At 38.4% G+C, this 23,088-nt stretch overlaps 2 protein-coding genes across 9 annotated transcripts in view; one reads left to right on the top strand and one right to left on the bottom strand.

Moving 5' to 3' along the window:
* minar2 (membrane integral NOTCH2 associated receptor 2) overlaps positions 1 to 12,407 on the top strand; it is a 37,015-nt gene extending 24,608 nt beyond the window's left edge. For 6 of the 7 annotated variants that reach the window (XM_086096010.1, XM_086096009.1, XM_086096008.1 and 3 more), the window contains one exon: positions 2,594 to 2,905. In XM_086096010.1, coding sequence (XP_085952136.1) covers positions 2,594 to 2,794 — 201 coding nt within the window. In that variant the 3' untranslated portion in view covers positions 2,795 to 2,905. Of the gene's footprint in view, positions 1 to 2,593; positions 2,906 to 11,711 lie in introns of those variants that run through there. The other variant, XM_086096014.1, reaches the window with a different exon arrangement.
* A 79-nt stretch (positions 12,408 to 12,486) lies between these two features.
* Positions 12,487 to 23,088, bottom strand: part of slc12a2 (solute carrier family 12 member 2) — a 116,508-nt gene continuing 105,906 nt past the window's right edge. For both annotated transcript variants that reach the window (XM_086096003.1, XM_086096002.1), the window contains 5 exons: positions 20,362 to 20,473; positions 17,361 to 17,447; positions 16,431 to 16,566; positions 15,971 to 16,038; positions 12,487 to 14,102 (listed from right to left, as the gene is read on the bottom strand). In XM_086096003.1, coding sequence (XP_085952129.1) covers positions 13,967 to 14,102; positions 15,971 to 16,038; positions 16,431 to 16,566; positions 17,361 to 17,447; positions 20,362 to 20,473 — 539 coding nt within the window. In that variant the 3' untranslated portion in view covers positions 12,487 to 13,966. The remainder of the gene's footprint in view (positions 14,103 to 15,970; positions 16,039 to 16,430; positions 16,567 to 17,360; positions 17,448 to 20,361; positions 20,474 to 23,088) is intronic.

The following is a 23,088-nucleotide window of genomic DNA, read 5'->3' as shown; positions in this document are numbered from 1 at the left end:
CGAAGAGGCAATCTGTTGTGCAAATGCTGTTGCGTCTTCTTGCACGCAGGAGAGTGTTACAAAAAGAAAAACTGTCGTTGAAACATCCACATATTTGTAAATAGCACCACAGTTGCACACATTTGTAAATAGTTTGCCAAATTGTTGTCAAATTGTTACACTGTTGAATGTAAATAAACGTATTTTGCTATCAAAAAACACTTTTTCATTCTTGGTGGTAGTGTTTTATAGAAGTAAAGCACTATTTAGGTGTTTGTGGCATCATTCATGGACAAAAAGAAGTGTAAAATTCACTAGAATGCATGAAATAATATCGTTTCACTAAAAGCTTGATTTCTCCGTATTTTGGTCCAAAACAGGCGAAATTGGGTCAAACTAACCATTTTCTATTGTTGATTACTAAAGAACGGAATAAGGTAGAAACAAACTTTCTTTTTCTGATGAAAGATGAAAGTACAATCTTTCATTTGGTAGTACGTGTGTTTCCATAGTCCAAACAGAACATTTTCTGTGGACCTTGAAAGATCAGTCAAAATGCTTAAATCGGCTGGCACTGACGGCATCCCTTTTCTGAAAACGTCTGGCAGTCAAAGAGTTAATGTAGGTGCAAAAGTAAGTGAACCCTGAGCTGCATTGCTTAAAACAAGCAGTCAAATAGGCTCAGGTCGGACAAATTGGTAGCTAAACTAACCACTAAAAGAGACCAATGAAATGAGGTTTAGCGAAGAAATTGTGCATCACTGACTGAAACAGAGACAAAACCACATCACTTAAGTCTTACTCAGATGAATCCATATGGGTCAGTCATGCTGAGGGGAAGAGAAATCTCAGGGGACCTCAGGAAGTGGGTAGTGATAGCACATCTGTCTGGGGAAAGCTATAAAGTCATCTAAAAAATGTTTTGCTTCATCAGTCCACTGTAAAGCAGATCATCTGCAACTACAGAACACTGAAAATTACTACAATCCAGCCTAGAATTGGATGACCTTCTAAAATATCAGCAAGACCCACAAGACAAATGATTATTCAGGTGAAAGCCAACCTGTGCATCACATCGAGGGATATGCAGACCTCTTTTGCTGCATCTGGGACACGTGTGCATGCTTCAACAATCAGAAGAAAAGTCAATCGACAAGGCTTTCATGGAAGGCTCACTAGGTGGAAGCCTGTTCTCACAAAAAAGATCAAAGCTGCCCATCTCAACTGTACCAGCGAGTACCTGGACAACACTGAAGCTTTTTGGAAGTCCCTTCTGTGGACAGATGAATTTAACTGTTTGGTCACAACTAAAACAGTCATGTTTGGTGAAAAGTCAACACTGCATACCAGCAAAAGAACCTTCTCCCTTCAGTGAAGCAGCGTGGTGAGAATGTTAAGTTCTGGGCTGGCTTTTCATCCTGGACAACTCATCATGAATTCAAAGGAATATTGTGAAATCCTGGATCATAACCTGAAGCTGTTCTTTGTGAAGTTACAGCCTGGTAGAAGATGGATCATGCAACATGACAAATTGACAATAATCGAAAGCATTCCAGCAATACAACCAAGGAATGTCAAGAAAGATCAACACGATTCATGTTCTGGATGTGCCCAGTTAAAATCCTGACATAAATTCTTTCAAAATACTGTGGCGGGACCTGAAGTTGGCAGTTTATCCTAGACGCCCATCCAACCTCTCTCAATTGGCTGCATTTTGCAAGGAAGGGTGGCAAAAATCCCCCAAAGTAGATGTGAAAGACTGAGAAGTCACTAAAGAAAGTGTTTGGATGAAGTTATCATTGCAAAAGGAGGTGCAATGTCTGATTAAGTGAGAGGTTCACATACTTTTGCACCCATGAAATCTGAGTTTTTCTTAAATCAACAACTTTTGCTCAATAATGAATGACAATATTATCATTATTTTTGTTCAAGTCCATTATTCTCAATGTCAGCATTGTAGATTGGAGTATGACTAAACATTTAATAAGTTTATTTTAATATTTTATACAAAAAAAATCTGACCATGCCTGCAGGGTTCACAAACTTTTGAGCAGCACTGTATGTAACAGTCCAACAATAATAATGGTTTGTCTTAATTGGAGGTATTTTAATAAACCGAGTCAGGAGCTCCCTCCTTCACAGTTATACGTCCATTTTGTCCGGGTGCCACCGGAAGTCTCTGAGTCAGGGCTGGCCAAGTTTGGTCCTCGAGAGCCACTCGAGTCTGTTTTCCATGTCTCCCTCTTTCAGCGCAGCTGAATCTAATTATCAGCTCATCAGCAAGCTTTGCAGAAGCCTGATGACAATCGTGATCATGAATCAGGTGTGTTAGTGGGGGTGGCCAACCACCCCTGCTCTGGGTGATGTATATTTTAAAACAATGATTTTTTTTTTCCAAAGTCAGTTTAGGTTCCCTGCAGAATACATGCAAGACATATGTAAGCAGAATTGGTGTCACATTTTCTTGTATCCTCTTTATAATGTAAAATTGTATCGAGACAGTCCTGAATAAAAAAATCTGTATATAGAGCCATACCTTCTGTGGCAAATTTGATCAATCATCATACACAGTCAATGTGCATATGTTAAAACTTGTTGTATGTTGTCTGCATAGGATAAGGAAAAGAAATCTAAGGAGCTCGACTTTTGGCTAGAAGATCTGTACACACCAGGATTTGATGTTTTATTGAAGAAAAAAGAAGCACAGCAGCGACGCAAAAGACTTCTCAGACTAGTTTCTGTCATAGTTTTGTTTGTCAGTGTAGTTATTGTTGTTATCGTCGTACCAGTTGTGGTGCTGGAGAAGAAAGTCTGACTACTTTTCTATACATTAAGGATGTTATGACACTAAATGGTACACCAATATGCATTCCAGTGTACACTTAAAAAAATGCACTGTTGGAATATAAAGGTATTTTTGAGTCTTTCCTGGCTGTACTGGTAATCATTTGGGTATGCCATCTACTGCCTTTCTATATAACAGAAGGATCTAATCAACATGGTTTGGACAGCCATTAAAAAATAAAATAAAAACTGGAAAAGTTAGGGAAATTAGAAAATACATTTTCCAATTCCTTCCAAAAGTTACTAAAAAATAACATTTTAGATAATGTTTTTAAAAAAATTATGAAAATACTGCATGAATAATAATTATGATGCGTAAAACAAATACAGTGCGACACCACCCGTCATCAAAAAAGAATAAGTAGCAAGTGTGAGTGTGTGTGTGTGTGCGTGTGTGCAATGGTGCACATCGGCAAGCAAAAGTGTGTCTTAACATTGTAAAAATAAAGGACTGGGTGCATGACTAACATGGTTTAATCCCTCTGATCTTCAAATGAGAAACCAACTATGACTCAAATAGCACTGCAAAGAAGTCAGAATAAGGGGGTTATTCTGTGTCAGTTTACACAAATCCACCAAACCTCCCCAGTGACACCTCCACCAGTGATTTTTTTATTCCATTCGTGCTTTATGATGTCAAAAGAAAGAATCAGAATTTTCAAGTTATGGCCCCTCAAAGTTTAGTTTGGCAAGCCACACTTTCATGTTTGGGTTCTGTTTTTCCTTGTGTGTCTCCCATGGTCTTGTTAAGTGTAATCCTGCCCTTCCTCGTGTCAACCAATCAGTGCCCTCAGCCACTCGTGTTTTGCCCCAGGTGTGTCTTGTTGTGTCGTTAGTGTGTGTGTATTTATATTATTATATCAATATATATATATACATATGTGTATATATACATATATATATATATATATATGTGTGTATATATACATATGTGTATATATATATATATGTGTGTGTGTTCTAAGATATGAAAAAATAAACAAGGTTTGTCATTTTTATTGATTTATATATATATATGTATGTATATATATATACATATATATATATATATATACATATATATATATATATATATATATATATACATATATATATATATATATATATATATACATATACACATATATATATTTATACATATATATATAAACATATATATACACGTATATATGTACATATACATACATTTCTTGTATGTGTAACCAAAAATATCTGAAAAATACAGGAAGTGTGATTTTGATGAAAAAAAGAGTAGTATAAGCAGGAGGTTCCCATCCATGTGTGATGTGAGTTTGGAGACATGACGATGTACAATCATGAAGTTATTGATCTGTAATAACAACCATAAAATTCTGAAAAAAGCCCAATGTAGCAGAACGGGGCACGGCAGGCCCGCCAGCCACCCCACCGGCCTACAGCCCCCGCCCCCCCACAAACTCCACGACCCCCACCCACCCCCGCTACCCACCACAACCCAGCCTCAGACGCTCCCAGGCCCCCAGAAACCCCCCTACCCCCAGCACCCTGAGAGTCCCATTTTCTTCATCATATATTGAGTAATGTATGTTCTATGAATAATTTTATATTGGATAAATTGTAAATGTTTTGTCATTTTAAATACGTTTTTTAAAATTTGAATCCAAAAGTCAGATTCCAGAGCTATAGACAAGTCTGTCTCCCATTTCGAGATGGGTAAATAAATTTTATCGGTATACAAAAGTAACATATATTTTTGAGAGGTTTTTTGTTGTTGTCGGAGAAAGCTTTGTAATATCTTTAGCTAAAACAGGCGGTTGGAGCGTACCCCGAAGTGTTGGAATTTGTTTCTTTATCATATTTTTAACTTGCAGATAATGTAAAAAATTTCCGTTTTTTATTTTGTATTTTTGGAGCAAGGATGTATATGATATAAACATATTATCTGAGAAAAGATAAAGGAGATGTGTAATTCCTTTCTGCTCCCACACACCTAAATAAAACGATTGGTTGTTAAGTTGAAAGTCGGGGTTATGCCATATGGGAGAAAGCTCGAAGGGCTCCAATTGGGCTTTTGTAATTTCTAGTTCCTTCCACCAGGCGGTCAGGGTGGCGGAAATCATTGGGTTTTTAAAACAATTGAATTGCTTGATCGATGTTGTAATAAAGAGTAAATCTAAAAGTCTGAGGTTATTACAATCCTTCTGTTCTAGTTCCAGCCAACAGTTAGTATCTCCGTTGGGTTGTGCCCATAGAATGATATATTGTAGCTGGTTAGCTATATAGTAGTGCATAAAATTTGGTGCCTCTAGACCTCCTTTGGATTTACTTTTCTGAAGAGTAGATAAACTAATCAGCTTTTTTTTTTCAGTAAAATTTTGTAACAGCCGAGTCCAACAACTAGAACCAATTTGACGTAGGTTTAAATGGAATTATTGAGAAAAAAATACTTTATTTTGGGTAAAACTTTCATTTTAATGGTGGGTGATGTGATACACACATCTGCCAATGATAACAGTACCCCCCCCCCAAAAGAATAATTTAAAAAATAAATAAATACCTTGACAATGCATACACTGCTTCAAATTATTACACCAACATGGATACATTCCATAGGTTCCAAATAACTGAAAAATAATAATTTGTTGAAGTGCAGCATTTAGAGTTCATACTTACTGAAATCAAGAGCTATTACAATCAAAATTGCCTTAACAGGACAAGTTATGTTTTAATCCCTTAGGCCGCCAGGTCCACTCACGATGTTTTTTTGTTTCCTTTTTTTTTTTTTTTTACTATTATTTCCTGTTATCTCATACCTTGGGCCTTCACAAGTTGATAGGGACCACCCCCAACTCCAGGCCGTTTGGTCACAAGGGCCAAAAAATACCCATTTTGGGAAAAGCTTCTGCCGAAATTGCGTAATTGGAAATTTCAAGGCACAGCAATTGCATAAATGGTCAGAAAACTCTCAAATTTTGCATGGTGTATCCTGACACATGGGGGAACTAGCAGGAAACCAATTATGGGCTTCCTGTATTTCAATTCTCAAATATCACCCTCAACATAGCCTAAAAGACCAAAACATTTCTTTCCGCCTGACAAATTACTATCAAAAGTGATCCATTTCAAACATTTTATTGGACATCTCACTGCCTCAAATGTATATTAAAAACTGTCCACATTTATAACCTTCAATTTAAGTCCAAGATGAGCTTTCTATCTTAAGTATTAAGTATTAGAGGAGCTATGGCCAAAATACTCCACTGTACCCTAAATCGAAAAAAAAAAGAAAGAAGAAAATTCCACAATTACCATTGCAAATGGGATTAAGCTATTTTTCTGCATCTAAATAAAATCATAAATAATATTTGAAACATGGGTTGTAGAGTACTATACTATCTGAAGTGAATTACATAAAAAGTTAAATGTTATGCCCCCAGGTGGACTAGGGTATCAAGGTGCAACATTAAATATAATCACACAAAATCCAGGAACCAAATTAGGAGATTTAAAAAAGAACAAGATCCAGACAAGGAATAAAAAATTACTTGTGAACATTTCTTAACAATAGATTAACATTTTGTGTAGCCAAATTGAGAAATGGTAAAGTGCAGCATAACCATAAAATTTAACTATGATAAAATATAACTGGATTTTAATCATCCTCTTCTTCCTCTTCCTGATCATCATCCATATTTGTATGGATTTTATCAGTTGGTAAATCATCCTCATCTGTTTCCTTTTCTGCCAATACATCGACAAGGGCTTTGGGCAGTGGTGTCAAAGTCCGGTGGTCGAGGCCCTGAGTCCAGCATGTTTTAGAGGTTTCCCACGTTCAACACAGCTGTTTCATATTTAAGCTCACCAGCAAGCTCTGCAGGAGCTTGAGAATGATCCTGATCATTGAATCAGGTGTGTTGGAGTAGAGAAAACACAAAAACATGCAGGGCTCAGACCCTCGAGGACCGGACTCTGACACCTGTGGCTTTAGGGATGACATCATCCTCAAACCATAGTGGTTCTAATTTGCCAGTCTGTGTTAATGTGAAATCCATGGTCGAGTGGGGATGGATTCTTTGGGTAGTGCTCATGAGCCTTCTACCAAACATATATCTGGAAGTTGACTCTTATTATGTGCTGGAAGGGTCTCTCTGTTGATCTTGATTGATTGATTGGTTGATTTATTTGTATCAGGGACAGTACATAATAAACATTACAGTAAATATGCCAGAATTAGCCAAAAGGCTATTTTTCATCTGCAGTCCCGAGACAAATCATAATTTGTGACACCCTAGTAAAATAAAATACACAACAATAACAAAACATTCACGAAAATACTATTAAAATGTAAAAATTACATTTTCATAACAAAAGCAGTACATTTACTAAAATGTACATTAAAACCAGGGTGTAGCGATTGTTTGGGTTGCCGTAATGGCTTATGAGAAATTTAGACGGTACTGAGGGGAGTTGTAATTTCCTCAGCAACCTCTGGGGCACCACGTTGACTTTGCTTGTTTGAAGGAGCAAAATAAACGATAAAAATCCTATTATCAAGTATTCATAATCTGATGTTGCTACTTAAATTAATCATGGAGTTCTTTGCTTTCATAAGAGAATTACTAATCCACTCAGTAACACAAATAATTCAGCAGAAATTGAATTTCTAGACAACAAATTTATTTAGTAAACACACATATATCAGTCACAGCCTAACCTATTAATGAAACGGAATAAAAATGTGAATCAAAGATAAAAAGAAAACATGCAACCTAACTAACTAAGATAAAAAAGGTAGATGAAAAAGGTAGATGGGGGATAAAGATAGAAGCGTTTTGACCTGTCAATCCTTTTATGTTTGAATAAAAGCGTTGCACCAGTAGTATATGGTCAGATTGCAATGCTAGAGCAACTTATGGACTGGTTCAGTCGCACGGAAGAGAGAGACTCTCGAGCGTTGATCCTTAGTTGAAGAAACCTCTGTTGGAGGCAAACTGGGCAGTCGGTGCACGCGCAGCTGGAATGCTGCCCGGGAGTTTCTGGCTGCTGGCGAGGTGCACGCGCGGCGTGGAAGCCCGTTCCGGTTGGTGGTGATGTGCTTGCACGGTTGAGAGGCCGCAGTCAGTTGGTGTGGGCACTTCGGGGCGCCTCGGGCTCATGGCTGGACAGACACGCGCGCCTTGAGGATGTGCAGGGTGGTTGAGAGTCCTTGCTTAATGCGTGCTTTGGGCGCGCGTGGTGGCTCAAGTCCGGGGCTCAAAGGAAGAAGCCGCGTGGTCACCCTCAGCGACCACGTTTCTAGTGATGATCAGGAAAAGTTCATGGGGTCAGACGTGAGGTGAAGAGAGGCGGGGAGGAGAGCAGGAGAAGAGAAAAAAGTTCCTTCGCGCGCTGGCTTTTAAACTGGGTCCCAGGGGGCCGGCAGTGTGGTCCCGCCTCTTCCGTGCGCTTGAAGCAGACTTGGTCGGCTGAGACCAAGCTTTTGGGATAGTATTTGATCATTTTTTACCAGAATTGACAAGCCAGATGCTTCATTTATCATTACACATTTCAAACATTCCCGCGATCATGAAGTTATTGAATCCGCTAAGCTTACTAATTAGCTAAACTTAGGTGGCTACAGAAATTACACACATCATTCATTTGAGATAGACATACAGGTTGTGTACAAAGATAAACAACAGGAGTCACTTGATGTCAGTTAAGTACATAGAGTCCGTGTATGTCCCGAATTATGTAGACTTCAGATTAATTAGGAGCGGCAGGATTCTTGAGGATAACAGATAGTGACCGCTGGAAGGCACTGTTGTACCATATAACTTTCAAGGGGCATTGTTTCCAAAAAAACACATGACTAATTCCTGTGGATAGACCAGACCATAAAAGATGATCTGGGGACTGCTTTTCAGACAGGCTTTCAGGTCTGTCGGAGCTGTGATATGCGTTTCCTGGGAGTTATAAACGAAATTCAGTCCCTGCTGGAGGGAAACTCAAAGAGTCCCTTTTGAACTGAAAACACAGAGTTAAGACACGCACTCACATTCCCCAGGGGGAAATGTTTAAAAAGGCAAATAAAATGAGGGTGACAGGCAATATTCGTTACAAGGGAAAAACAAATACAGGAAGCATTAATGTTGACATTTCTGATTATCAATTAACCATTTTTCAAGTTTAAGATTAAACATAATGTATGTGTCTAGATTTCTGATGTGAACAGGAGTGAGATTCCACTCGGTAGCAGCTCGGACAGAGAAAGCATTTTGACCAAAAGCACTTTTCCTAAAGGTAACAATACAGTCTCCCCTTGCTGCACCTCTGGTTCTCCTATGGTCAGTTGTTCGGATGTTAATAAAATGGCGGAGAGGAGTGGATGATAGACCATGAATGATTTTATAGATAAGACATAGATATGAATATTTGACCATCTTTTCCCAGATGAGTAACTTATATTTTTGTAATATTGGACAATGATGTGAACTGTTAAGTTTCTTATCAATAATTTTTAAGTGAAAAGACCATAGCATGCATATACATTTCAGCTGCCTGTGTTGACGTCTGATGGCGAACATGTCTAAAATTATTGAGGTTAAAATAGATACGATTACAGACCCTTTTTACATGTGCTTTAAATGTTAACTGTGAATCAATTATGACCCCCAGATAATTGTAATCGGGAACAATTTGGAGCCTTTCCCCTAAAACAAAAACATCAGACTCATCATTAGGATTGTTGCTGGACTTAGTGAAAAACATTGCCACAGTTTTAGATGTATTTAACTGCAAACTCTCCACCTTCCCACGTTGCAAGAGGGTCCTCTTCCAGTACATAAGAAGAGTCAACTTCCAGGTACAGCGGTTTGAAAAAGTATTCATCCCCCTTGACTTTTTCAACATTTTGGCATGGTACGACCACAAACATAAATATATTTGATTGAAATTTTATGTGAAAGTTAAACACAAAGTAGCACACAATCTTGAAGCGAAACAAAGGCCAAATCCCAATACCGTCCCTTACCCCTCATCTCGTCCCTCCCCCTTATGAATGTGCGTTTACGCGAACAAAGGAGTTTTCCAATTCTTCGTAAAATGTAGAGGGAGGGTTAGAGCTGCAGGTCCCTTTTCATGAAGATAAATCCCGACCTCCGCAAAATGGCCACATAATTCCATCCATCTTCTCAACCGCTTGTGCTCACAAAGGTCACAGGGGGCACTGGAGCCTATCCCAGCTGGCTACGGGCAGTAGGCGGGGTACACCCTGAACTGGTTGTCAGCCAATCACAGGGCACACAGAGACGAACAACCATCCACACTCATAATCACACCTATGGACAATTTGGAGTGTTCAATTAACCTGACATGCATGTCTTTGGAATGTAAGAGGAAACTGGAGTACCCGGAGAAAACAGACGCAAGCAAGGGGAGAATATGCAAACTCCATCCAGGAATGCCGAAGCCCGGACTCTATCTCACGTCCTCTGCACTGGGAGGCGGACGTGCTAACCAGTCAGCCACCGCACCGCGTAACTCATATTTCACGAATGCAATACTAATCAAAATATTGTTTTTAGACTAGTGGGGCTGCATAGAACATATTGTTGTCAAGAAATGTTTTGGGGGTTGACTTCCCCTTCAATCTTGTGAGTTTTTAGACAACTTCTGCTTGAATTTCTTTCCAGGATGTCAGAATAGCTTCCCAGAGTTGTTGTTTGGATGTGAACTGCCTCCCAACCTCAGCTTTTGCTTTAGGACAGGAGTGTCAAACTAATATTAGTTCAGGAGCCGCATAGAAGAAAATATATTACCAAGTGGGCCTGATCGGTAGAGTAATGGTATATAACTTAAAAACAATTACCTTCAGTTATACAAATATTTTCTCTATTTGTGGACCAGCCCTAAATTATGGAGCTCAACTGTAATAATATTTTCCCCAAAAATAACACAAATGCAAATGTAACGAAATGAAGTTATAAGGACGTTAAACCTTGTCATATGTATTTTTTACGAGTAATTGAATTTGTGTCGTATTTAACACAATGATTTTTGATCTATGATTATTTTTTTTTAACAAACTAAGTAAGTTGTGTGTAAAATAATGACATCTAGGACAATTCCGTGTACAAGTTGCATTGTCCATCTGAGGACTGCTGGGAAATTCCGGAAAAAAAAGAAAAAGGAAAAAAAGTTTACTTTTTTTTTTCACTTTACAAAACCATCTTGTGAGCCGGATTAAACGCCTTTGCAGGCCTGATTCGGGCCTCAGGACGTATGTTTGATTCCCCTGCTTTAGGAAGTTTCAAAGGTTCCCTATAGGCTTGATGGTCAGGGGAGGAGGATGGCAGCACAATCACACATACTGTAAATTTGATGACCATGATGCAGAGGAATTCCTTACAGCATGAGCTGGTGCATTGTCTTGCCACATTCCACAACTACTATTCAGAGGTCATGTTCACACTTTCAGGCAACCAGCTCGCTCCCCTATGATCCTGGCCCAAAACATGATTCTACTACCTCCTTGCGATATTGCAGCTTTGTTGGTGGCCATTGAAGTGAATCTTCTGTTTCAATTTAATTATAACTGTTTTGATTTAGTTATAACTGTTTAGATTTGGACATAACTGCTTTAATTTACTCAGTAGAGCTGGGTGAGAATTTTAATGATGTGAGGGGGGAGCTGCTCTGCTCACACATTCCTGAGTCATAATTTTTTGGGGGGAGCAAATGTGTTTTACAACCGGTTGAGCAGATGTTGGGGCTGGAGACAGGAAGTCTGGCTCTGTTTACACATCAATGATTATCTGATCTCCTGTTTTCTATCTTGTGACTGCTTGGGGGCAGAAGAGGGAGGGACAGCAGAGGAAGCGGAAGGGGAGGGACTTTTTAGAATGACTGAACTATATTAACGTTTGCAGGGGGAGGAGCAATACACACGAGGAAGAACAATGGCGGAGTTTGGCCCCTCCCTGTGTCATCAAAAGCTTTTGATAATAAATCCTTCGAAGGAAACCTGATTTCACCGATCTCACTGTTTTGATTCTGATAATCAACATTATAACACGTGGAAATCAAGGAACGTTTTCCAACACCAACCACCACACACGCTGCAAGGAATACCTCTTGGACCATTGAAGGTGGAGAAACTCATAGTGTGGCCCACATCCTTTCCTGACCTCAAAATTGTTGAGAACCTACGGATCATCCTCAAGGAAAAGATGTACGAGGGTAGGAGGAAGTTTACATCCAAACTATTCTGACATCCTGCAAAGAACCAAAGAATCTGCAAAAACTCACAAGTTGAATGGAATGAAGAATTGTGAAACTATCATCAAATAAGGGATCCTATGTTAAAATGTAACTTGTTCATGTTTTGTTTGTTTGAAATTTCGAGGTCAAACAGTAATGAGCAATGTTTAATTTGCTCAACTTTCTTTTCCAGAAATGTCAACAGTGTGTAGTTGAAATACTTGTTTAGATAAGAGTATACTGTAAAACTATTGAAAACTTTTTGTTTGAAAACATCCAAGTCCTGTCAGCCATTTTGGAAATGACATCTTCATTGGATGTCCACCAGGAGCAAAGAGCTGTGAATTCATTGTTTCGGAAGGGGAACCACCAATAAACGTAATTCTTTAAATGCAACTCATGTCTTGTGTTGTACAGGAAATGAAGTAAATGGACCCTTTCAAATAGAGAGATGGACTTTATTACATATGAGACACAAACTGAAATGCATAGAGGTATAAGTTTCTCAGATTTGACTCATTCTTAATGTTACATTATTCAGAACTGCAAGCCTTCCAAGTTTGCAACAAGGTCACTGTTGATAAGACGAACAGTTCATCATACGTCCTTATGGCAAACAAGATAACAAAGGGGTGTGAGGGGCCTGAGTACTTGAGTAAATCTAAAGTGTAATGTGGCACCAATGCTGGATGTGTTATATGTGGAGTCACCACAGAACCTGCTACTAGCAGAGGAGAGCTAAATAAAGCGATGTAAGAGATCAATAAGGGCGGACGGTGATTACATACATACGCGTAAATACATACATACAGTAGTTGTGGTGGTCTATTCAAATGTACTGAAAACAAGACGTGACCTATCCAGTATGGCTTACAATAACTTTAATCGTTAGTTCTGATATTAAGGCAAAGTTGACTAGCTTGTTGGATAACGGTATTTGTGTTCAGGGGAGGAAAAATACAAGAAACAAACATTAGTTTAATAAAACCGTTTAGTTACTGTGCAGCTAAATGAGCTACAACAGGCTACTATTTGAATGTGATTTATGGTAGCTAATGAAAAACTACGTCCACAAATAAAACCTTGAATTCAATACCATTCCATGAATGCTTTAGGCACTTTGCCTAAAAGCCTAATGGTGGCCGTCCTTTGCAGAGTAGTTGAGGCATTAGAAATATTAACATCTTTCAAAAGGAAGACTCAAAAGTTAATAGAAAGAAAACACTACAGCTCAAAACAACAAAGAGGGAAGAACTGATACAAAGTCTTCATACCAATAAAGGGACACCTTCTATTCATGCAAATTACTCCACTAAGAAGGAATTATATTCAACAATCAATAAAACTAACTATTATTAAATATAATAATAAGTAACATTGTAATCTAACTAGAGATTAATGTCTGATTAAACTGGAAGGCACATCCATAAGGCTTCAAAAAGGTGTTGCAAAGCATTCTACGTGCTTCTCTCCAAATATTTAAGGAAAGCAGCAAGGTCATTCATTATTGAGGCTTCACAAACATTAAAACGGAATGGGTCCAGTAAATAATATAACAAGTGTGACTATTCTATGTCACAACGGTGCAAAACCCCCACTGTTTTAATTTTTTTTTTTTTTTCATTAAACCAGTAATTAAACCATTTTGAGAAAGTGACATTTCCATGTGTGAATCAGAGTGGAAATACATGAGAAAATACAGAATTTCAGGAACAAAAAGGGAGAGAGTAGGTACATTTAAAAAAAAGCACCCTACACTCATACGACTTGAATTATATGTATTATTCCTTGTCTCAACCCATTCTGAATTTTATTCATGTTTATTTTTTAACTGAATTTGTGCACACACAGTTTGTAGTTATGTTTGTCGAACAGACACAGTAGGTAGATGAATTCATTCCCTACATGTTATTTTTGTTGCTTTTTAAGAATAGAAGGTTAGGACACTCTGGTGGTTGCCACGCACCAGAAGGATGGGTGGCAGGTCCTGTGACAACACTTCCAGCCAGGCCATGTACAAAGCACTTGACACTGCAACCTTCCTGGCCAACGGCAGGCTCCTGAAGAAAACAAAGAAGTCAATTAGGTTTTAAGATGATGCAGCCCAGTTTTAAATGACATCTTCCTGGCTAATGACACGGTATGTGTGTCTTGTTTTGTTGGATCGGACTGCAGACTGCAGCATTCGATACGGTGAACAACAGTTGGCTCATTTGCAGCACTAGGTGGGTATTAGTGGTAGCGCTCCAAACTGGTTTAGATCCTACTTGGCAGACTTTTTGTGTTAACCTTGGTTGCTCTAAACCCTGCTTGCCTCACTGCCGAATGGTGTTCCACAGGGTTAAAAACACTTCTGTTTTAATTGTATTTGCTGCCCCTGGATTCCATCTTAAGAAAACATGGGATTTTCTTTCACTGCTATGTGGATGACAGTCAAATCTACAGTATGCCCCGCTGACCTAAAAGGACACTTTCTTATTAATTCATTAACTCCCAGCCATTTTCACTGAAGCAACCCCCTTCGCTCCCAACTGGTTTACCAGATTTTGACTGATTTTGCAAGGCCCACAGAATATTGTGTTCTATTTCTATAAAAAACATGGAACCTACCAAAAGAAAGATTAGTCTCTTCTATTATCAAGTAATAAAAAGTATATTTGTACCCGTTTCCGTTTTGCATCAATTAGCATAAGAATATATCTAAGTTTCATCATTATTCACAAACCTGTTGAAAACACTGGGGAAAAGAGCTTGTTGCAACATGGCCCTGGCTGATCTCTTATACTACCATTGCTTTAAGCGACCTCTTTATGTCAGAGGCTGTATCAAAGCCTTCTTTATGCTCTAGCATAAAAAAAAAAAACATAAGAAACATATAAATACGTTTTGGGGAGTGAAGAACAAAGTATAAAAAAACGTATTTATATGTTTTGGAGTTTGAATGAATTAAGGCCACCTTTTTCCTATCTGGAGGAAATCAAGTTCTGTATAGCACTCAATTTCTTGAATTTCAATGAAAAGAAAACAGAAGCTATGGTATTTAGTCCCAGTGGCCCTTATCCATCCCACCCTGCTGACTTGAACTTGGGTTTTAAATTGGACCGGCAAATTGGTGCTGCTGTTACATCCAGCTTATTGTGGTGAGCGGACCAGACGTGACTGGAGGTGCCGAGGTCGAAGGAGAGGCTCACAGGGCCTTTTCCGTTGTCTGCTAAAAGTTAGGCAAACGCACTCTCTGTCCATATTTGAAACTTGTCGTAAAACATTTTTTTTCTAGGGCTTTTGACTAAGCATAAGACTCACCATTGTTTTAGTATTTAGTGTTGATGACCAATTTTGCTGAACGCATTAGCGCCTTACAATAGACCATTCGCAAACCACGCCCCAAATGCCCACAGTTCCAACATGCGGCTCGAAGCTCCATTGACCTCCATTGTAAAATTGATCCACAAAATTTTTGTCTGCTTCAATAAAACTAGACCAAACAAAGTTGCAACAAGCTGTGGACCTCCAACAAGCAAAGTAGTGGAGTAATGTGCCCATAGCACGTAAATCGTGCGTGAGGAATCCACAAATTTGAGCGATGTCTTCAATGAATTGCACAGTGTCTCACCCTGAGCTAAATGTCTCCAAAACAAGCATTTCCTACGTTTGCTCCAAGGTAAGAACATAATGGGCTAGGTTAAAGCAAACTTTTGCCTCGATCGGGACAATATCGCGCTTGTATTGCTCTAAAAACACTCACTGACATGCTCTAGCACATTCATTTCCATTGTAAATATCCAGAAGGATGTTGGACCCGGCAGCGTCAAATGAGGGTGTCGGGGCTTTTGCGAATGGTCAATTGCAGTTCGAATCAACCCATAGTCAACTCACCATACGAGCACAAAGACAAGCACTCAAGCAGAGGAGTCAAAAAGCAGCTTACATGACAATGAGGTTGGCTGTGTTGGAGTGTTCCTTCAGTAGCTCGTTGAGTCTGATCTGGCGATTAGTCTGAAAAATAGCAAATATGTCAGATCAAGCTCATTAAACAAATGTTCTACATCAAATTGTATGTGCATAGAGAACTGCAGCGTTAAGAAATAGCTTATTTTCAACCAGTCCACACTGAACAGTGAACACCCTGTTAGATTAGGCCTTTTTGGCACATAAGTAGATAAGTGACTTGAGCTAGGCCGTTGTGCCACTGTGACCTTTTTTTTCTCGGCTCTGCATCTTCCTATCTCACTGCACCCATGCACACTTACCAGTTGAATCCAGTTAAGACCATGGAGTCATACACAGTCATGCACAGAAATATACCAGATAGGATACCAGATACCAGCTGCACTCCTACAGGCTAAGGCTAAGGCAGTATAAGAATAGTATAATAATTAGTTTCAGACCTTGGCACGATAAAGCTCCAGCTCATTGTCTGTGATCCTCCATGGTTCGCTATTTTTCAAGCGCTCAGCTACCTCCTGCTCCATGTCATCTTCTTTCAACCGATAGGGTTCAATCATCTCCTCAAAGGCAGCAATGCTGAACATGAGAAAAACAGTCATGCTTTAAACTGTAATACAAGCTAGGACAAACACAATGATAGATCAACCTTCCATCTTTCATCCAAAAGAAAAGGCTGAAAAAAATACACTGCAAAGTGGGACATTATTACAAAAATATGATAAACTGCTGCCTGAATTTTTTTTAACAACTTTTAAGAGCAAATCTTTGCAACATTTGCATATTTTTTGTTGGCCAATCTAATAAAGTAATAAGTAATTTTAAAAAAAATTGGCAAAATGTGTTTACATTTTTGATCAATAAATCTAGTAAAATGTTTGAGTTCAAAGAAATCAAACCTTGATTATTTCACATATCAAATGAATAAATGTATAACAAATTTGTCATCTGATTACAGTAATTTCTGGACTACAAGCCGCTACTTTTTTCACTTTTATTCGACCCTACAAAGGTGCCGCTTATCCATCATAACACAATTGGGCGCACTATAAAGGAAGCGCAAGAGCGTCAGGAAGAGCAAAACAAACCAAGTGAGCCCAAATACAGTAGGAGAGACAGAACGAGAGCGAGAGAATTTGTGCCCTCGTTATGTAAAAGAAAGTAGCGGGAACCCGGTGCGGTAACATTAAAATATCTGCGGCTTACAGTCGGGTGCGGCTTATATATGTAACAAAGTTGAGTATTCCCCAAATTTAGCTACTGCGCCTTAGAGTCAGTCCAGAAATTACTATAATCATCCGAGTGAACAATATAATTATACCAAAGATCGTTGAATAACACAAAACACAAAACACTTGTTGGGAAAGACTTACTTCTCCTTTTTGGGCTTGGTGTTTATGTCTCCGAGGACAGTGATGTCTGAGAAATCTATCCTGAACTTGCTCAACAGAGTTGCCATTCTGCACAGGAAATACAAACGAAATCAGAGATGAAGAATTGCGGGAGAAAAGGCAAGAAATGAATAATCTGTTATGATTTAAGTAAAATCAATAATTCATCTTGAAAACACAGAGATAGCTAAAGTACAGTGGAACCTTGGTTCGCAAACTTAATTTGTTCTGTGACCGTTAGGGTTTTTCTTCCATTAAAATGAATGGAAATAGAATTAAGGCTTTTTCACACTGCACTTTGCAGAAGGCAGTCCCCAGTGGACAAACCCATTCATTGAATATGCGCGAGATGTGTCGATGCGCAAGGTGAGTGTTTGCTGTGCGGTGCCATGCCACATGAATAACTTTTAAATCGGAAGCGGCGGAATAGCAACCTCTCCCAAATATGGTCAGGCTTGCGCTCTGCCCTGCAGAGAACACCATGAAAAAAAACAAGTGCAGTGTGAGGGGCTGGAACGGATGGAAGAGGCCTTCAAGAGACCCAAGATGCCTTATGCCTGATACGAGCAGACGTGCGGTGAGGGCACCGGTGAGTGGCTTTGATCTGCCGAGCTGAAAGACTCCGGCCGAGCCCCTGCTGTATGAACTGCACGGGCCTGCCAGCAAGAGCTCACCCAGAACTGCGACACTTTCAAGGGCTGCTTAATAACATTTGCAATTTTCACTTTCTTATGGGCCATACCGCGTCATAATTTACACCAAAACCCAAAGACACCTGAATAACATGATACACAACAAAGCGAATGATGTATATATATAATTGTGTGAGAATGAATGAATGAAAAAATAGTTAGTGAACCAAAGTAATATATAAACTAGTGGTCAGGGCCTTCAAAATTTTCTCTGCAGGCCTAAACATCAAAACCACTTACCTGCATTTAACATTTTGCATTTGTAAAATATTGTATACATTTATTTCAAACAGGCTTTTGTTTTAAATAGTCCCAGTTCCAATTTACGTCAAAGGTTGCATTGTTTAATTTCCTGCACGGTGGCGGGAATTAGGAGTAGTTACACTGCTAATGATTTGAAAGTCCCAAGTAAGAACTGCTTATATGAGTTAGCGGTTGGTGCTTAGAAATAAATGTGCCTGTGGTAATTCTATATGATAAAAGGAGTCAGCTGAAGGGGACAAAAAGAGCAAGGCATTGGTGTGGGTGGCGGCCTGTGTGCACATTAGGTGTGACAGCAGAGGGAAGAGATACCTTTATACTAAAAACTAAATTGGAAATTTAGAAGACCATATCAATGTATAATGAAAATATGTGGTTGTATTATGCTGTATAAGAAATAGTAATAAGAAATGAGACTGACAACTTCTCTGAAATGGACAACTACAACTTGGAGTTAAATGTAAACTGTTTGCGAACATGGGAAACCGGTTAAAAGTTCAGATCACAAATTTTAAAATGAATTAATTCAGTTCATAGTTTATTATTGACTAATAGACTAAGCCTTTCCTCACATGGTCTCTCTGTGCCCCGCCATGTTTTGTGTGTGGGTGTGTGTGTGGGGTGTGTGTGCAGGTGTTTGAGGGGGTTGTGATATGCTTATGGGGGATGTTGGGAGTGGTGGGTTTTCTTTTTATTGTACTATGGATGTTTTAATTACTTATCACTGAGTTATATTTTAATGTATGAAAGATGCTATAAAAGTTTTATTTGATTTGAGAAGTCCCTCATTCCAAAAATGAACTAGTTTATAGTTTATAATTCTATCCTTTTGCTCTTTTCCGGCCCTTCATTTTCTGTCTTAAGCATTACATTACCCTTATCTCTTCATTATATTTATGTGAGTTTGTATTTTGTTATTTGATCTATGTTCACAAGTCTCTGAGCTTAGTAGGATAACCTGGGACCCCAGGGATTGTATTTTGTGCCATGCCATGTGGAAATGTGTGTTAGTATATTTGGATATTGAATATTTAACAATAAGAACAATAGTTCCAATAGGAATATGACAATTATCATGTTAAAGCATTCATTCATTATCGGTCACTCAGGCTGGAGGTGGCGAGCAAATAAGGTGGAGGTGTTTTGTACACAGGAAAAACCCTGAAGAAGTATTGAAATTACAAGTCATATTGCCATTATATAAATGCTCTTGATTTACAGTGTGCAGGCCACTGCCTGCACAATTTTGAAACAAACCCCCGGCCCAAATTAAATAGTGCCCCCTAGCGGCCCACCGGGAATTGTCCCGCAGCTCCAGATAGCCTGCCTGTGAATGTCTCAAAATTTCTAAAATTCAGAGCTCACTTCCTCCTAATTTTAGCATATGGCCCACTGGACTTTTTGTGCGACTCGGGGTGCTACATGTCCATGCCAATTTTTGTAGCGTTAGGTCAAACGTGCCGGGATTTGCATGTATTTTTCCACTCTAGGGGGCGCTAAAGTGGTTATGACAACTTTATATCAACATTTTCACCAGGCCCAAAAGAGTGTGCAAAGTTTGGTGAGTTTTCATACATGTTGAGGTCCCCAAAAATGTGATTCGGAGAAGAACAACTGCTGCTCTAACCGATGCACGTACATCATGCCCTTGCGTTTCCGTGTATTGATACATAACAGTTTACCTTACCATCCCTAGTATATACACAGGTTTATAATTATGCATATGCAAAAGTAATTTATACATATGCAAAAGTAAATTAATCTCAAACCATATTTTACTCCAAACAGATGTCGGAAAGGACAAAGTAGTACTACTAGGTCCCCAAAAATGTGATTCGGAGAAGAACAACTGCTGCTCTAACCGATGCATGTACATCATGCCCTTGCGTTTCCGTGTATTGATACATAACAGTTTACCTTACCATCCCTAGTATATACACAGGTTTATAATTATGCATATGCAAAAGTAATTTAATCTCAAACCATATTTTACTCCAAACAGATGTCGGAAAGGACAAAGTAGTACTTACGCTCGGCGGTCATGGTCAATCCTGTTTATCTTGCCACCGATAAAAACACGAATCTTGCAATCCTTCCATCGCTTCTTGTTGGTCAACAGATAGGGAATAAGCAGAGTCAAACCTTTATAGGAAAAATGAAACAGCATAAAGATTTTTTTTTTTTAAGTCACTACATTTATTGAATTTTCCATGTAGTATAATTGTAATTTCACTTATGAGGGCAGCATTGAAATAGTTGTAGCACATTTCATCCTTCACCTGTCTATAATTGTTAAAAGATTAAAACCTTCAAAAAAACACAACAGATGAATGCAGTAATATTTCTGTGTGACAAGAGCCGTTAAAATTACTGTCACTCAGTTCTCTGGATACAAAGGAAATGGGCCTGATTCATGAATCATTCTTGAAAACAAATTAATACTGAAGTCCAAATAAAATGCATCTTTTTCTTCTTTGCATAGTGGAGCTTTTGCTTTCATAAAGTTTTAAGTTGCACTTATGGATTTACTGACATTGGTTTTCTGAAGTGTTCCTGAGCACTTGTGGTGATATCTTTTACACATGGATGTCGATTTTTGATGCAGTGCCGCCTGAGGGATGTTGGCTTTTCGCCTTGCCGCTTACATGTAGTGATTTCTCCAGATTCTCTTAAACTTTTGATGATATTATGGACCATAGATGGTGAAATCCCTAATTTCCTTGCAATTGTATGTTGTGGAATATTGTCCTCAAACTGTTCGACTATTTTCTTATGCACTTGTTCACAAAGAGGTGAACCTCGCCCATTTTTGCTTGTGAATGACTGAGCAATTCAGGGAAGCTCCTTTTATAACCAATCATGGCCCATGTTCCCAATTAGCCTGTTCACCTGTGGGATGTTGCAAACAGGTGTTTGATGAGCATTCCTCAGCTTTCATTTATGCAACCTGTTCCAGCTTTTTTGAAACATGTTACAGCCATAAAAGTCTTAGTTAATGATCATTTGTTAAAAACAAAGTTTATCAGTTTGAACTAGCTTAGTCAAAAAAAAAAAAAAATTGCACAATTTTTCATAATTAATTGCGACTATTCACTTTTTTCTACTTCTGATTTTACTTTTTTTTCTTCAAAGCTTGGAACAGATATTTGAGTAAAATCTTGGAATGAATGTAAAATGATCAAGTATATTTCGAATCAAAGACTGTTCTAATAGCTTCCTTTGATCATTGAATAGAACACTTTTGTAAAATTCAACTGTTAAACAAAACGGGGACTGTTTCGGGACTGCAAATGAAAAATAGCCTTTTGGTTTAGCCAATTCTGGCATATTTACTGAAATGTTTATTAATATGTAATGTCCCTGATACAAATAAATAGAGAGCTCATGAGCACCACATTCCAGAAGCATTGGTTTGTGAGGCCCCGAGGAGGTAATTTAAGCAGGGGATTTTGCTCTGAGATGATATGCCAAAGGCATACAACCAGTATGCCATTTAAATTTGGCTCTGCAAAGTGCACAGATTACTTTTTAGTTCTCCAATAAGCATCAAGCAAGTAAATCATAATGTAAAACTACCCAGGCATTCCCGCAGTGTTTTATTAGGCCGGCGGCCCGCCATGCTTTCTTTGTGAGCCAAGCGTTACCGTTGTCCGTATTTTGTTAAGGAAATAAATCAACGCTGCCACGTTATGGCCGTAACATGAATATTACGCATATTTTAAAAAGCCGGTAGCTTCGATGATGTAATGCGTCACTGTTAATTCATGAGTAGTAGAAGCTAGGGCAGCTCGATTATGGGGAAAAAAATCATCACAATTATTTTGGTAATAATTAAAATCACGATTATTCAAAACAATTTTTTTTTTTCAAAATTATAAAAAAAAAATCAAAATTATAAATTTTTTGTTCAAAATTATTAGTTTTTTGTTCAAAATTATTAATTTTTTGTTCAAAATTATTAATTTTTTGTTCAAAATAAAATGTTTAAACATTTGAAAATATTAAGACAAATACAATTATTTGAAACACTATAATTATGTAAGTTCCTTTTGGACCAAACTGAATTTATAATAATATATATTGTTTATGTTTTTTATGCCTCAAAACAACAACAATTTAATATTAGGGCTGCAGCTATCAAATATTTTGGTATTCAGATATCCTACTGAAAATTCTAGCGAATAATCGGGTATTTGGATAGAAATAAAAATATACCTATACGCTTATATACTTTCTTGGTTAAAGAACAATTAGAAATACAGAAGACAAAAAATTACATTTGCATGTAATAATTAACAACCAACTGGTTTTCATTTTTAGATAATCAACTTTTTGTTTTTTACTTAAACTGTGCTTGTCAGCAAACAATTTTCCTCTGAAACAGTGAGATTTTAGACAAATCTCTTCCCATAGATTTCGGTCTATGGAACTAAAGTGACGTCAGACCCACAATAACGATTTTGTTGGCTAAATAAATAGTACATTTGAGTAAGCCTGGTTTGTTAATAAGTGATCAGTAGGAACGGCAAATTAGTCAGGCTGTCAGCATCAAAGTGTGCACAGTCCATCAATCCATTTTCTGAACCGCTAATCCTCACGAGGGTCGCGAGCGCGCTCGCGCTGGAGCCTACCCTAGCTGTCTACGGGCTGTAGTATTTTCGCCTTTGAAATGTAATCAGACGGCTGGAGCACGTTACCGCTGCTAACTAGCGCGGCTAGCTTGCTGCTTGGTGCTGGTATCTCGCTGTTAGCTAGCA

This window comes from Leptonotus elevatus, chromosome 15 (genome assembly GCF_054856555.1).
Source record: "Leptonotus elevatus isolate MCC_2025b chromosome 15, RoL_Lele_1.0, whole genome shotgun sequence".
Taxonomy (NCBI): domain Eukaryota; kingdom Metazoa; phylum Chordata; class Actinopteri; order Syngnathiformes; family Syngnathidae; genus Leptonotus; species Leptonotus elevatus.
Note: the sequence above shows the minus strand (reverse complement) of the source record. Positions and strands in the feature narration are given on the sequence as shown.